The 16,874-nt window shown below is 38.6% G+C and overlaps 1 protein-coding gene across 1 annotated transcript in view; it reads right to left on the reverse strand.

The window, feature by feature from the left end:
- Positions 1-4,520: 4,520 nt before the first annotated feature.
- LOC126260181 (amphoterin-induced protein 3-like) overlaps positions 4,521-16,874 on the reverse strand; it is a 188,436-nt gene continuing 176,082 nt past the window's right edge. Inside the window, exon 4 of the mRNA XM_049957453.1 lies at positions 4,521-10,647. Coding sequence (XP_049813410.1) covers positions 10,358-10,647 — 290 coding nt within the window. The 3' untranslated portion in view covers positions 4,521-10,357. The remainder of the gene's footprint in view (positions 10,648-16,874) is intronic.

The raw sequence follows: 16,874 nt of genomic DNA on the forward strand, positions 1-16,874 counted from the left end.
AGCTCAGAGAACCAACCTCGCAGTAAAGTCGACAGAGGGCAGCACCTCTGGGCCATCCAGGACATTCGTCAGTGCACGAACCGTAGAAGAGGTCCGTATGTGAAACTATTATCTTCTGCCAGAGCTGCAAAAGCAGCCAACTGAAAACTTACAGCTCTACACCGTGGGCTGTTTACTTTACACAGTATTCCTCTAAGGCAGAATAATCGCAGCCTACAACTGAGGATCACCACAGACATCTCTCAGCACATCACAGCTCCAGTAATGACCTCACTACAAGGATCTGCAACGGCATCTGATCGGCTCCCTTGATAGTGGTAATGGTAATGGGCGACTGTTCCATATTTCATCCAGGCTGTAGAAACTCTTATTTCAGACTCAGAAATATTTAATTGCTTTTTCAGCAAAACTTTAACTTTGTGTTAAGCAGAACTTTAACTTTGTGACAGACTTTGAACGATTTTGCTGCTTGCTTGTGTTTTCCTTCCCCCCGGTTTATTTTTATTTTTTTACAAATATCTTTGAGATCATTACTTATGTGGTACGTGCACAGCACGAGAAATGTTGGATATTAACTCGTGGCTTAGCCAACTTTATCATCAATTACATTGTTTTGATTAACTGGAATTCATAAGTGTAATTAGATTACCTAGAAACTGCACTAACTGCAGAATACCAGTAACATAAAACTGACCAGTGTGTAATATCTGAGTGGGATTATCTTGAAAGGGAACAAGTCGACGTTGATGAATAAACATTCTTTTAAGAAGAAAATTCCCGTTACTTTTCGATCACACCACGTACACACACCATCGGCAGGTGTGTAAATAATTAAGAGTTGGGATTCAGTCTGATACGTAGAGCGGCCACCAGAGTTTGCTTTTACAGCTGTTACCAGGGGCCCTAAGTGGCACTGTTTTCGAAGTAGAGTCCCCACGATATTCTGTAAGCATTTCGGAAGCGATTCCGTACGGTTCTAATGAATCGAGACGCTGTTGTCAGTTTTCCTCGCGCCAACGAATCAAAAGCACTTTGCCGCAGATCTGCATATGCGCACTGCAGCACGCCCAGAGGCTAGCACCGAGCGAGGTGGCGCAGTGGTTAGCACACTGGACTCGCATTCGGGAGGACGACGGTTCAATCCCGTCTCCGGCCATCCTGATTTAGGTTTTCCGTGATTTCCCTAAATCGTTTCAGGCAAATGCCGGGATGGTTCCTTTGAAAGGGCACGGCCGATTTCCTTCCCAATCCTTCCCTAACCCGAGCTTGCGCTCCGTCTCTAATGACCTCGTTGTCGACGGGACGTTAAACACTAACCACCACCACAGAGGCTAGCAGCCGACACAGGCGTGTTATTCTTCGCGGTACCGAAATGTAGGTTTAGAGTAAGTAGTAGTGTTCAAATTTCGCCAACCACTTGTTTCTATGCATGCATAGTAACGACAAGATACCTGACTGTGTCCTGGAAACTTCATAAATGTCATATTATGTCATTTTATTCTTAATTGCATAGACTTTTTGGGTAGTACATTTCGTTATATGAGTTAGGAAAAGTGTGTAGTGCCACATTGTACAAATACATCTATAGAAATACACGAAAAATTTGTCATTTTTTCTGCTTTCCGTCGTTCCTTAATTGCTTCAAAATTCACGGAGATATGTTCCTTCTATGCAACTATTTGTGAAGATGCTTCACAAATAAAAGAAGCAACACGCTTATGCCAACAAACAGCCTTCAGTTAGTTGCATAGACGGATTATACTTCCACGAATACGAAAAATTGTTTAAGAGACTGTCAAAGAATAAGAAGATGCATAGAATGTGATTGTAACTTGCTCCTAGAGATCCAAAAGATGAAGTAGCCTCCTTCCCTAAATGTGGTCTCACGGTCGCGTTCTCGCTTCCCGAACACGGGGTCCCGGATTCGATTCCCTGAGGGGTCAGGGATTTTCACCTGCCTCGAGATGACTGGGTGTTTGTGTTGTCATCATTTCATTATCATTCCTGAAAACGGCGAGACTGGACTGAGCAAAAGGTTGGGAGTTTGTACGAGCACTGATAACCGTGCAGTTGAGCTTCCCACAAACTAATCACCATCACCATCCCCTAAATCATACATCAACCATTTGGGTTCATAAAAACAAAATTTAAAAATCGCCTTTTTGAGAGCGTCTGGCGAGTGCAGCTACTGGAGTTCGTTGTAGTTTATAAAATGCATTTGATGAATCAAAATGTTTCGTATATGGTCATACAGTCTAAAAATATTATGATGGGGTTTTTCATCTATGTCTAATGTTGTTAAGGATTAAATCGCAGATAAATAATTGTGACAAGCAAGATAATAGAGATGATTGCTGCTAGTTTTATTTGCAGTAATTTAAGTTGCGCTCTTAGATTCCTGTCTGACCACACAAACTGTGAACTCACTTTGCACTCTGATGCTTCCTAGTGATTCTTCAGTAAGAAATCATTAAATACGAAACTAAAACCTCTCAATAGTTCTAACATAACAAATCCTAGCTGTAAACAAATCACACCGAATCGAACGAGTGACCATACCGAAACCTAACCGTATCCCGGTACAGTTGTTAGAAAATCGGTAGGACCGATCGGTAACTGGTCTCAGAAGCTTGCACAATAGCAACTTTGGATAGAGAACCGAAAATGACGCCACTACCGAGGATAACCGACAACACCGATCAGTGTGAACGATACAGAGTGGGGTCCCAGGCCTGGCAGGATACGTAATAACCGCGAACAACGTCGAGTACTCAGCGATCACTTAAGTACACAGAGATGCCGCAAACTCTTTTGAGACAGCGTTATCAGGATCTGACAGTTTGAAAGGGGTCCCATTGTGGATCTCCATTAGGCAGGTTATTCGAGTCTGACAATATCCTGATTTCTGGGGCATTCAAATGCAGACAGTTACCCAATGTTGCATTGCATGGGATTGTGAAGGCAGGCATTCTCTTCTAGTTTCCAGTTGACCACACGCTGTATTGCACGCCAAGCACATCTTATTTCCTTCACATCTGCACCTGCCATCTGAGAAGTAGCGTACTCCTTGCAACATTGTCTCATGCTGCACTATTGGACATAGACTAACGGAAACCAGACTATGGAATAACCGTCCCCTGTATAGGCTCCCGTTAAACCGCAGAACCAAATCGGCTAATGCTGGAGTGATGCAATGGCCAGGAAGCATGTACTGATCATGAATGGCGTCGTTTTGCGTTCAGTGGTGAATCGCGGTTCTGCTCTACCCAGAATCACCATCGTCGGCCAATATGGTGGCGACCATTCTTCCAATGTCTTGGGGGACAGAGCGGTGCTACTCCTCGCGTCACAGCGTGAGGAGCTATCGGGGATAAGTTCAGGTCAAGGCTTGAACTGATTAACTCTGACGGCCTACGCTATGCCAAGTGCACAATGTGTTCTATTATGTTAACTCTCATGCGAGAATATCGTGTTGGCATTTGTCAAGGAACAATGTTCATTCACGCATAGAAAATGTGAGCTAACTGTAGGCATCATGCTATAGTACTCCTCTGGCCAGCTACACCCCCAGATTTGCCACCAACAGAACACGTGTAGGATCAGGTCGCATGCCAACACTGTTTCAGTGCCAGTATCCAACGTACCAAGGACCAGTTACAACCGTTGTGAGCCAGCTTGCCTCAGAAGAAGATGCAATGGCCGTCCGTATGCCACTGTCCCCATCCATCAGGGCACGAGTCCAGTAGCGAGGGGAAGGGGTTGGGGTTCGTTCGCGAAGTCGTACTGGTGTGTAGGCGCACACTGACCAATTCTTTGTGAATCTGACTATTTTGTAACCACTTTAACAACATTCGTACACACACATATCAAGTTTAATTTCGTTTCTGATCCCCTTCTGAAAGATTAGCTTTTTCGTCAGATAGTGTATTTAATTAAAAAAAAGGATTAAATCAACGTGCAAGAATTTTACACATTATATTCAATCGAAGGAAGAGACCTTGTTCTTTGCTGTTCCATGCAGGCCTATGGATTAGATATCTGTCTTCCATTGCAAAAAAAAAATTTCTACAAATACTTTGAGGGAAGATTAATCACAATGTCGACCTATTGTAGCGTTACTGTCTAGGGAAACACAATTTCAGTGGAACTGCTAGTGTTTAGATATATGGTATGCAACATGAGTGGAGTGAAAATTAAAAGGCAATAGTTTTCTGGGAAGACTGATCATATGAAAGTATTTTGATGAATACATGCGGAAAATCTGTTTCATCTCAGCTAGTACTCTTCCCGAAGAACTATATCTGGTGCCACTGACACAGAATCTTCAAAAAAAAAAAAAAAAAAAATCACCATTGCTCCTCAAGCATAGTATTTGTGTCACTAGATGAAGCAGCTTTTGATTAAATTTAGGGTCACACGCAGATTTGTTAATAACACTGAATGGATTTGGAGAAACTGATTTCTCCATTTACGGCATTTACTGCGGTCACATAAAATGACGAAGAAATGACAAAAGGTAATTAGTTTTTATACTTGGTTCAATTAAAACTTGAACAATTTATTTACACCTTTATTATAAAATTATATGTCTGTACAAAACAGTTAATACGTATTTTCTGTAAATAAACTAAACAAGAAATAACTATGTCCCATAAATCATCACCTCATCAATTACACGGCTTTTACAGACCTAAAAACAGATTACAAGTGAATGTGTGTGTGTGTGTGTGTGTGTGTGTGTGTGTGTGTGTGTGTGTGTGTGTGAGAGAGAGAGAGAGAGAGAGAAAGAGAGAAAAACAGAGCGATAGAGAGAAAAACAGAGCGATAGAGAGAAAAACAGAGCGATAGAGAGAAAAACAGAGCGATAGAGAGAAAAACAGAGCGATAGAGAGAAAAACAGAGCGATAGAGAGAAAAACAGAGCGATAGAGAGAAAAACAGAGCGATAGAGAGAAAAACAGAGCGATAGAGAGAAAAACAGAGCGATAGAGAGAAAAACAGAGCGATAGAGAGAAAAACAGAGCGATAGAGAGAAAAACAGAGCGATAGAGAGAAAAACAGAGCGAGAGAGAGAAAAACAGAGCGAGAGAGAGAAAAACAGAGCGAGAGAGAGAAAAACAGAGCGAGAGAGAGAAAAACAGAGCGAGAGAGAGAAAAACAGAGCGAGAGAGAGAAAAAAAGAGCGAGAGAGAGAAAAAAAGAGCGAGAGAGAGAGAAAAAGAGCGAGAGAGAGAGAAAAAGAGCGAGAGAGAGAGAGAGAGAGAGAGACTTATTGAACATTAAATGTAAGAACTACATTCAGCCCATTTTCTTCTATATGAAAATTTCTAAATTACAACATAGAAAATTTCTAAATTACAACATAGCGTATGGAACAATACATTTGAGAACAGATACATGTTGACTAGAAAAAAAATTTTCTTAATTTTAACAGCAGTTCGTGAGACCCCGTTTTTCGAAATTTTGCCAGCTCATACGTTAAAAAACTAAACCCACGTTCATGGCAGCTTTATCTTCAGGTTGCCAACATTTGTTTCATGTACATGATGAAAGATAATTACGTTTTCAGTCACAGGGAGTATCAAATAATTAGCATCAGTTCTCACAATGAACAACTAACGTTCAGAAAACATTACATTAAGGGCAGTAGTGGCCTATTTGTATAGATAGAAATGATACAAATCAAAACTGGAAATTTAGCTACAATATGGTAAAATTTCACTGTACAAAATGTTTGTATGGGTCGACAAGCAATTTCACTTATTACCTATGCAACATAATATGCCTTGAAGTCCACAGACGTTACATGTTTAATATTTTATTACATTTTCTTCTTTGCTGTAAAGCCCCTTGTGAAGAACATTGTCAGGGTTTTGTGTTCCTGGTCGTTCAGAGGTGTACTTTCTCCACATCTCCTACAGAATCAGAGAAGTTCAATGTTTGTAATCGTGTTTGAATTACAAGTCCATATTACGAAATTATGATGTTCTAAGCTAGTCGTTTTCGCCCTTCTCTTCAGTGTAAGATTTTTGCAGGGCTGTGTAATCAAGTCTTTGATTATTTTGAGTGCTTAGGAATATTCAACATGTTACCGAGCATGTAAGCAAAGTGCATTGAAATCGTGATGCCTGCATCCATCTCTCAACAAACTCTCTCTGGGAACCTATCATGGCTTAAAGTAAATAGTTTTGAAATTACATATGATTTTAAATGTTCTGAAAACTAGGAAGTTAATTTGTCTGTAACATTTGTCAACTTTTAAGGTAACTGCAAAAGGTGGTGTGGGTGTATAACTTCGATTTTCATTTTTTGTATGGAAAATTGTTATTTGAAGTTCTCTCTAATTTTGTGTATGTTCTGTACATTTTAGATAACTATGTACTTTTAATTTATTTTAAAATTAAGTAATTAAGTAATTAAGAAATTTCTACAGTTTCAATGAGCACTTTCACAGTTACAACAAGTTATCTCAGGAGCTGTTTGGTCCTGAAGACCGTGATTTACGTTGATTTATTGTAAACCACCTGCTGTCTAGATTGGCTACATTGGTTGCTCTGATACCTCTTCCTGTTTGTGGTATAATGCATAGTAACAACAAATTTTTGTAACTCTCTTTACACCTTTCGTTGTGTATACTTGAACGTGTTGCTCATTGAATTGTATCTCTCTCTTTAATATGACTCCACCAATGTGAGTAATTGAGAGGAGAAGAAATCCTTTAAATGGATTCTAAAGATCATGTCCTTTTGTAACACCACATTCAGATAATGTGGTTAGGGCAGGCAACACTGAATGAAATGCTCTACATCAAGTACTTTGAAGAAGCAGCCTGTTAACAGTAATGAATGACCACAATATTCAATGAAACTGAATGCTGTAATCTGTGTGATGGAGAGAGGATAATTTCTAAAAATGTCCTCAAAAGAAATAGTTTAGTTCTTAGTTTGGAAGTATCTTGTTTGAGATGAGAGAGTAATAAAGAATTCTGGACCTCTGAAGAATGTAGAACAGTATCCTTTCTGAGATGAACATCAGATATTTCTATGGGCTGAGATGCATCATCAGTAAAGACTCTTGGGCTGGAGAAACTGTGTGCTCTTATGCATCTGTCATGGTCAGTTACTAATGTTTCAAGGTACATTGGGGGAAATGGTGGTAGAATTAATAGCAAAGACTCATTAAATCTGTAACAGTAAAAGTAGTTGACAGAAATAATGGTAACAATGACATTTGAATAGCATTTGATGGACTGTGGAAGAAAATGGACCATGAAGCTAAACAATCTAGTGCAGCTGCTGTAAATATTGATAAGGGGCAGATGCTTGATGTTGAAGTACTGTTGAAACATTGCCGTAGATGCACAAAAGTTGGTACTAATAATGAAAAGAAACAACTGCATGAACATAAGTGTCAAAAAACATTTGAGGGATCCAGTGGAGGTATGGAAGTTTCTCATCACTGAAGATCTTTCAGCACTGTCAAGAACATGGGGTTTGCTATGCTGAATTCATTGTGATTGTGATTCCAGTTCATTCGAATCAATAATTGACAGCAAGCCCTATGACGATGTAACACCACAAAAGTTAGAATATGTGTCCTGTGCGTAAATGAATGGATACCTGACTGCATAAATGATGTCTGACTGACATAAAAGTGAATACTTTGGCCAAGCCATTAGAAAGAATACAGATAACCTGTAAGGAATGAGAAATGCTGTCTGGGCAAAGTTAAGTAATGAGAAACCACTACACAAATTGTGTTCAATTGACTCTTGTAATACTTTAGAGCTGAGGCAACAGGAAAAACCCAGCACATAGAGATCTAGGACATCCAGATCTTCTGAAGAAATGCCTTGGAGGAAAACCTCAAACTGTAAATGAGTCAACAATGTAAAATGGACCAGGGTGTACAAAACTGTATTTTTGGGCTTGAAAAGAGTGAATATTGGGGTCAATAGTGCTGTGATCTCCTTCAGTGATGAATGCAAGCAGAATAAAGGTTCTGGCCACAATCCAGAGGCAATCCTTCAAGAAATGGATAGTCAGTGAGTCCTCAAGGCAGAAACTATGTTAAAAAATACAACAGCAGCAGCAGCAGCAGCAGCAGAAGCAGCAGCAAGATCCCCAGGAAGAGAAAGATTCGAAAGCTGGAGAGTCTTAGGCTGTCACTTCATTTAATAGTGAATTTTCCTTTACTTCAACTTTCAAGTAAAATTACTGATAAACTAGGTTTTTGCAAGCGTTTCCCATTATCTCAGAAGCTACTTGAACTAATGTTCTGTAATTTTTACCTCTTATTGGTGGTGATATTTTATTTATGTGGATCTACACTGGTACAGATAGCACTAATTCTTTATCATAAAAATATTTTTTAAAACTTACCTAAATTTTTAAGACCTACATTAAATTCATGTCTTGGCCCCTAACAAAGTGAGATATGTGCTAAGAAATCAGTGAATGTGTAAGATATTTCACTACATCCTTTCAAAGTTTTACTGCCTTGGATAGTTCCTAAAGAAATGGGCTACAACTATGTTAAATTTAAAATTATCAGGAGAGAGCATTGATACTCCATTGATACTCCCTTTAACTTAAAAGATGGAAGGCCGATTTATATGATACACTGAACATGAAGACATTAAGAATGTAACACACCTATAAAATTCGCAGCTCTTAGCCTACAAAAAGACCCAATAAAAACACAGTATGAGAAAGGATTTAAAACTGTAACAACATATTAGGTAGTTTTTCTGCTGTGAAATCTGGACAGAAAAGTAGAGATTAATACACATCACACAACACAAGTGACTTTATTGTCTAACTGTATGTGGAAAGTATCTAGAAAATTAAAGGTAGGAAGGAAAATAAGGGTTTAGCTTAATGTTACATATGCACTATTTTGCCAAATGACTAATGAGTAAATCTCACTTGGGCCATTAACATTCCACATTATGAAGAAAATGGGCAAAAGAACAAAAAGAAGAGATGTGTTTACAAGCACCTACATTAAACTGGAAAACTTGTAAGATTTAAAATTTGTAACTGTGTCTGTTTATGTGGTGGGAAGTGCGGCCGGGAGGGGGGGGGGGGGTGGTATGCAAGGTGGTGATCAGTAGCAAATATTGAACACACTACATGAAACCGAAATGTTGGCAAAACCTCATTTTCAGTCAAATTACAACATACAAAAGCTCATACTAACAAGAAAATAACCTACAAACTGGCTTAAATGTCTAACATTCACCGAATTAGTTCGAATATATTGATCAGCAGTGATTTATGTTACATAGATTGTAAGGTAAGAACACTACTTAGCATTGTTGCTGTCATTGTGCTGCACTGTGAGAAATGATTTTACTGCATTCTGATAATTAACAAGCAGTTCCCTGAATGAGCATATTTACAGTGCATCCAAGAAGAACCTATAGGAACTGTCCAACCTTCCAAACTTCGTCTGATATAGTACAAGTCACCATTCAGCATATCTGATAAAATGACACACTCGTTTATATAACTCATTTATATAACTGCCTCTGCAATTTCATGGATGTCATTAAAAGTAACATTCTGTTACTGGAGATTTTTATACAGTTTTAATCAAATTTCAAACATGAATAATATTTATACTCAAATGACTTCCATGCAGATTCTGTTAACAGTTAACGTCTGTACCAGTACCTTGAACAAAGATTGAAACAATGCGACACAGGAATTTGAACAGTTTATAATCAAAATAACTGTTCTATAATAAATATTGCTAAATGAATTGGGGGTCCTCCTATTTTCACCTAAACACATCAGAAAGAAGCCTCATTCACGTTCCAAAGCAGTATGGGTTAGATAACCACTACAGCATATCTTGAAAATAATATCTGGTGAAAAGAACACTGCCAATTCCAGCAGACTGTTGTATTATTGAATATACTCTTACTTCATTCTTTCGTTTTAAAGTCCATAGTTTTGCCAAAATTTTACTGCTTCTCACTCAATAAGATGATGAATGCTATGTAACTGCCTTTGATCTGTAGCAAAATTTCAAATAGATTTGCTTGGTCTGTTATCTCCTTGAGTCAAACTTCATGGAACACTTCTTAGGCACATAAATGCTGGAGATGGTAAATTTGTGAGCTATAGTTTCTTGTTCTAGTCACAGCCACACTGAACACTAAAATGATTGTATATATTGTCTTTGAACGTCTTTGCACTATCATATTTTCAGTGCATTCACTTTCACGAAGCGAAACTAATACTAACCACTTACATCACAGAAACATCACAGTCGTATTGCAGAACAGTTGTACGTACAAAGAGATGAGAGAACGTGTAGGAAGTTCGAGTCACTCTCTACTCCATTAAGAACTACAAGTCTTGTAGGAGCTGCGAAGATGAAGGATCTGGAGGCATTTTCTTCACGTCATTACACGCCATCTGGTTGTTATTGTTTGCAGACACTTTTCTCCTGGAGGAATTCCTGCAGTGCATAAACAGTGCCCCAGTGAGCACGATGATCACAAAGATAGCAGCTGCTATCCCTGCCCACATCCATGTCTTCTTTATTGCAGCTTGACGCTGAAATGTCTCTACTTTGCTATTACATCTCGAATGGAGATCTAATGCTTCTCTCAGTGATGTTGAATTCTCACAGAGTTCTGTAAATGTAAAGCAAAATCTTTCTATTACTGGCTCTGTTACCATAAACATGCACTGCATCTTAACAGCTACACTAAATCCAAACAATTTTATCTCAAACATATGAATACATTATAGTCAGAAGAAATAAAATTTAAAAATTAATCACAGTATTTTTACTGCAATTTCTTGCTAAAATATAGAATAAGTGAGACAGCAGACAATAGCAGCAAACCCTCAATATCGACAACAAACTAAGAAATTACATGCAGTGTGTGTATTCCAAGTCAGAGAAATTTCTATACTATAAAAATGTAATTGACTCAACAATCAATTACCTGTGGTTCAGAGATATATCATATGATAAAGGGCATGAGTTTCAACCACTTTAGTAATTTCTACCAACTATCTTCTTGTTACAGCAGGTTTTAGATCGTGTTGGTTGAATTACACAATTTATGTATAAGTTATGTTTTTAAATTTATTGCTTTTGGCTGTCACTAACTAAATATGGAAATACAGCATGACTAGTAGTGTAGTTGTTGAAGGGACTCTAGAGTGTCATTTGTACTTTTATTGTAGCTACCTTCATAATTAATTGGGCACATGATAGATTGTCTGTCAAAGACTGCACTTCTTACACCTATGTTTTAGGGGAGGCTTAGAGTTTGAAATATTACAGTTAAAAAAATTAAACTTATTATACAACATTCTACACAAGAGCAACTTTCTTTAACCGTAAAATTAGAAAACAGATATATAGCAATCTGGTGTGCATTTGCCAATTAATCTACAATGGTTAACCCAGATATTCAATATATTAACAGCAGAGTCTGTAACTGATGAGATAATGAAGTGTACTTTTGTCACCTCATAATCAGTAACAAACTGTGTAATCTAGGGCCACTGGAAAGAATCTACTAGGAAAAAAACCTGTGGTAAACCTAGACTATAGGAAGGAAAAAATTAACAAATGAAAGACTGCTACCAAATGTCACTAAACTGATTTGATGCCTGTATGAAAGATTTAAATTTATTGCAACTAAGGGAACATTCTGAAGTGTTATTTTGGTAAAACTTGGTGCGTATACAGAAGAATCAAAATAATGCAACACATATATTTTGCTTTGTCCACTTCAATTTTAAGGGGTACAACATACTGTGAAGGTAATTTGCATAATAATTTTCGAATGAGTATATTTGAAACCATCATATTTAAAAACGTGTCCCATGTAAAAGTGGAAATGCAGTTAGGATTCTTAAAAAGTGTACAATCAACTTTAATAATACTTTGAAATTTTACAAAACCCTCCACTATCAAAAATATATTTTGAAAAATAAACAAATTTTCATAAACAATGAAGAAGCTGCCACATCCATATATGCATAATAAAGCTGTTTTATGAAGTACCATTTTTAGAAAATAAGCTGTACATGGGGTCCTGTCAGTATTTCCAGCATGACCAATTAATATATCTAGAAGTTCATTATTATTCCAAATTATTTTTTCTGCTTTTGTTTGATATTTGGTAACAGTTATTTTACATTACTGGCTTTTTTGTTTTTAGTTTACTGTTGTACGTATACTTTATTAATTGAAAATAATAACTAATTATCACCACCACACAAAATCATTACAATAAAGTTAATCTGTAAAGGCATACTTAAAACACAACTTTTTTACATCATGCACATAAAATGAAAAATTTTTTTGGCATCATACACCAACGACACAATTGCAACAAAATTCAGCAGGATTTCAAATTGTTGTCACAATCTTCTAAATATCTTTATTTATATCAGTCATATGTCAGTACACTGGTGTTCCTTGGTGAAGAGGAGGAGGAGGAGGAGGAGATTAGTGTTTAACGTCCCATCGACAACGAGGTCATTAGAGACGGAGCGCAAGCTCGGGTGAGGGAAGGATGGGGAAGGAAATCGGTCGTGCCCTTTCAAAGGAACCATCCCGGCATTTGCCTGAAGCGATTTAGGGAAATCACGGAAAACCTAAATCAGGATGGCTGGAGACAGGATTGAACCGTCGTCCTCCCGAATGCGAGTCCAGTGTGGTAACCACTGCGCCACCTCGCTCGGTCCTTGGTGAAGAGAACTAATTATGTATTACTGACTGAAATATTACAACGTGTATCAATTAAATAACAATTACTCCTCTTCATTTCTTGGACATCTCCAATGCTGCAGAACCTATAAAAGAATTCTGTGAGTATCTACTCCAACAAAATTTGCTACAACTTGTAGAGTTCTTGACAGTGTAGCTGATGATTTGGTAGTGCCAAGAGAAATTTTAAGAAATTCAGAATGACATGATATTCTCTTTCACAAATATATATTTATTGCTGAAAACTGTAACAAAATTGGATCACAAAAGTCTTTCAGTAAACTGAGGCCTTCATGGTTGATTCACCACTTTATATATATATTTCTAACCATCACTGCTTGTACCGTTCGCTATTAGAAATAGAAATTTTATGGATTACAATCAAAATCTTGTTGGTGTAAATTGACTGGCCACATCCACTTATGCATTAATTTATTCCTCTCACATTGCAACAAAGATTTACAAGGCTTTTGGCTTTTAGTGCTGAAAAATGTTCCTAACATTTACACGAGTTTATTAAAAATTATAACAATAAGCTAGTTTCACACCTGCATCCAGAAGCATACCAAGCTCGAACTCTTATGGGAATCACCGAAATGCCATGAGTAATGAAGATAATGGGCATGCGGCACTACATTAGTAGTGTGTAGATAAGTTAAAAATTAGGGTCTGATGGGAGGTGTGCATTTGTGATGACCATTGTGTCCAGATGGCTTAATAGTCAAAGAATCTGCCTAGTGAGAAAGACACCCGGGTTCAAATCCCAGTGTGGCATAAATTTTCTTTCTTCTCCATTGATTTCAATCAATACCCATTTGCAGTAAATGTCTGTAATTCGTTTGCATCTTAAAATTGCTTATGTTTTGTGACAGTCCAACCAACACAAAGATATTTGTATGCTTGCTAAGTTCGAAAAGAAATTAATCTCGGAAAATTAATCAGTATAATAAACTGAGTTCTAAAGTTACCATATAAATGAAATTCACTGAAGAGAGAAAGAAACCGGTAAACCTGCCTAATATTGTGTAGGACCTCCACGAGCACACTCACGTGCCATAACACGGCAGGGCATGCACTCTACTAATGGGTGAAGCAGTACTGGAGGGAACTGACTTCATGAATCCTGCAGAGCTGTCCATAAATACTTAAGAGTACAAGGGAGTGGAGACCTCTTCTGAACAGCACATTGCAAGGCATCCCAGATGCTACATAATATTCATGTCTGGGGAGCTTGGTGGCCAGTGAAAGTGTCAAAACTCAGAAGAGTGTTCCTGGAGCCACTCTGTAACAGTTCTCGATGTGTGAGTGTCTCATTGTCCTGCTGGAATTGCCCAAGTCCGTCTGAGTGCACAATGGACACGAATGGGTGTAGGTGATCACACAGGATGCATACGTACGTGTCACCTGTCAGAGTCGTACCTAGACTTATCAGGGGTCCCATATCAGTCCACCTGGACACGCCCCACACCACTGCAGAGCCTCTACCAGCTTTAACAGTCCCTTGCTGACATGCAGGTCCATGGATCATGACGTTGTCTCCATACCCATACACGTCCATCCGCTCGATACAATTTGAAACAAGACTCGTCCAGCCAGCCAACACGTTCCCCGCCATCAGTAGTCCAATGTCGGTATTGATGCTCCCAGGCAAGGCAAAAGATATGTGGTGTGCAGTCATCAAGGGTACACGAGTAGGCCTTTGGCTCAGAAAGATCATGTCGATGATGTTTCGTTGAATGGTTTGCACGCTGACACTTGTTGATGGCCCAGCACTGAAATCTGCAGCAATTTGCGAAAAAGACGCACTTCTGTCACACTGAACGATTCTCTTCAGTCGTCGTTGGTCTCGTTCTTGCAGGATCTTTTTCCGGCCTCAGCGACGTCAAAGATTTGATGTTTTACCGGATTCCTGACATTCACGGCACACTCATGAAATGGTCGCAGGTAAAATCCCCACTCCATCGTTACCTCGGAGATGCTGTGTGCCATCACTCGTGCGCCGACTATAACACCACTTTCAAACTCACTTAAATCTTACAACCTGCCAGTGTAGCAGCAGTAACCGATTAACAACTGCACTAGACATTTGTTTTCTTTTATATGCGTTGCCGACCGCAGCGCTTATTTTGCTTGTTAACGTATCTCTGTATTTGAATACGCATGCCTATACCAGTTTCTTGGGCATTTCAGTGTAATACTGTTACAAAATTTACTTAAGTCTACACAAGTGACATCCTGACATCTGAGGTCAACAGTTCATGTCATGCTTATCGTAACGATCAATATAGGTAAGTTTCAACTGAAGCTTGATTATATTGTTTCTAGACTGGGGTCTGACATCAGTCATTCAGCAGAACTAGATCTGAAAATCTAGTAACAAAGTCCTTCCAACATCGAGAGCCATATACATTTAACGGCTGTATATATCCTGTTGAGATCACCGGATGAACAAGTTGCTTGTCCTCAGGTATGACACCCAAAGCTGTTTTTTCTCATTGACTCCCTTTTCCATAGTTTTGAAAAAGACTAATAGAAAGTTTGGACCAAGATTTCGAGAATCTCTTTCTGAAGACTAATATTCGCTGGAAGTTTTCTTTCCCGGTGCAGGGGAAAATATGTATTGTTAGATTCTTAGTGTGGTCAGTGCAAAAGAACCGTTTTGACCATCATACCTGAGGACAAGAATCTGTTTCATCTGGTGATCACAAGAGACTTGACAGGGCAGGTACAGCCATTGAGTGTATAGTGTGTGAAGAAAAATTTCAAGTCTACTTCTCCTTAATGGTTACAATGTAAAATTGCACCTGAGAAACAACATAATCAAGCTACAGTTATTAGTACAGAATCAAGAAAATTAGGATGTATTAGATGATCAGTTTGATTATAGTAAAGGAACCAGAGAGGCAATTGTGACGTTGCAGTTGACAATGGACGCGAGACTAAAGAAACATCAGGATACACTCATAGGATTTGTCGACCTGGAAAAAGCTTTCAGCAATGTAAAATGGTGCAAGATGTTCGAAATTCTGAGAAAAATAGGGGTAAGCAATAGGGAGATACGGTAATACACAATACGTACGAGAGTCGAGAGGAAATAAGAGTGGACGACCAAGAACGAAGTGCTCATATTAAAAACGCTGTAAGACAAGGATGTAGTATTTCATCTCTATTGTTCAATCTGTACAGCGAAGAAGCAATGACGGAAATAAAAGAAAGGTTCAGGAGTGGAATTAAAATTCAAGGGGAAAGAATATCAATGATACAATATGCTGACGACATTGCTATCCTGAGAAAGTGAAGGAGAATTACATGATCTGCTGAATGGGATGAACAGCACTGAGTATGGACTGAGAGAAAATCGAAGAAAGACGAAAGTAATGAGAAGCAGCAAAAATTAGAACTGAGAGAAACTTAACATCAGGATTGATGGTCGGGAAGTAGATCAAGTTAAGAAATTTTACTACCCGGGTAACAAAATAACCCATGACAGACTGAACAAGGAGGACATCAAAAGACGACTAGTACAGGCAAAAAGGGCATTCTAGGCCAAGATAAATCTACTAGTATCAAACACAGGTCTTAATATGAGGAAGAAATTTCTGAGAATCTACGTTTCGAGCACAGAATTGTATGGTAGTGAAGCATGGACTTTTGGCAAACCGGAACAGAAGAGAATAGAACCATTTGAGATGTGGTGCTACAGACGAATATTGAGAATTTGGTGGAATGATAAGTTAAGGAATGACGAGGTTCTGATAGGAATCAGAGGAATTTAATATGCGGAAAACACTGACAAGAAGAAGGGGCAGAACGATAGTACGTCTGTCAAGAAACGAGGGAATGGCTTCTATTGTACTATAGGGAACTGTAGAGGGCAAAAACTGTAGAGGAAGGTAGAGATTGGATTGCATCCAGCAAATAACTGAGGCCGTAGGTTTCAAGTGCTACACTGAGATGACGAGCTTTGGCACAGGAGAAGAATTCGTGATGGGCCGCATCAAACCAGTCTGAAGACTGATAGCTCAAAAGGACGTTCTGTTCCCCAAGGCTGTTCAATGTATTGAAATGTGCCTGATAGAAATCAGGATATTTAGAACATCTGCCACAATCTGCAAATCTTATGGATTT

This window comes from Schistocerca nitens, chromosome 1 (assembly GCF_023898315.1).
Source record: "Schistocerca nitens isolate TAMUIC-IGC-003100 chromosome 1, iqSchNite1.1, whole genome shotgun sequence".
Classification (NCBI taxonomy): Eukaryota; Metazoa; Arthropoda; class Insecta; order Orthoptera; family Acrididae; genus Schistocerca; species Schistocerca nitens.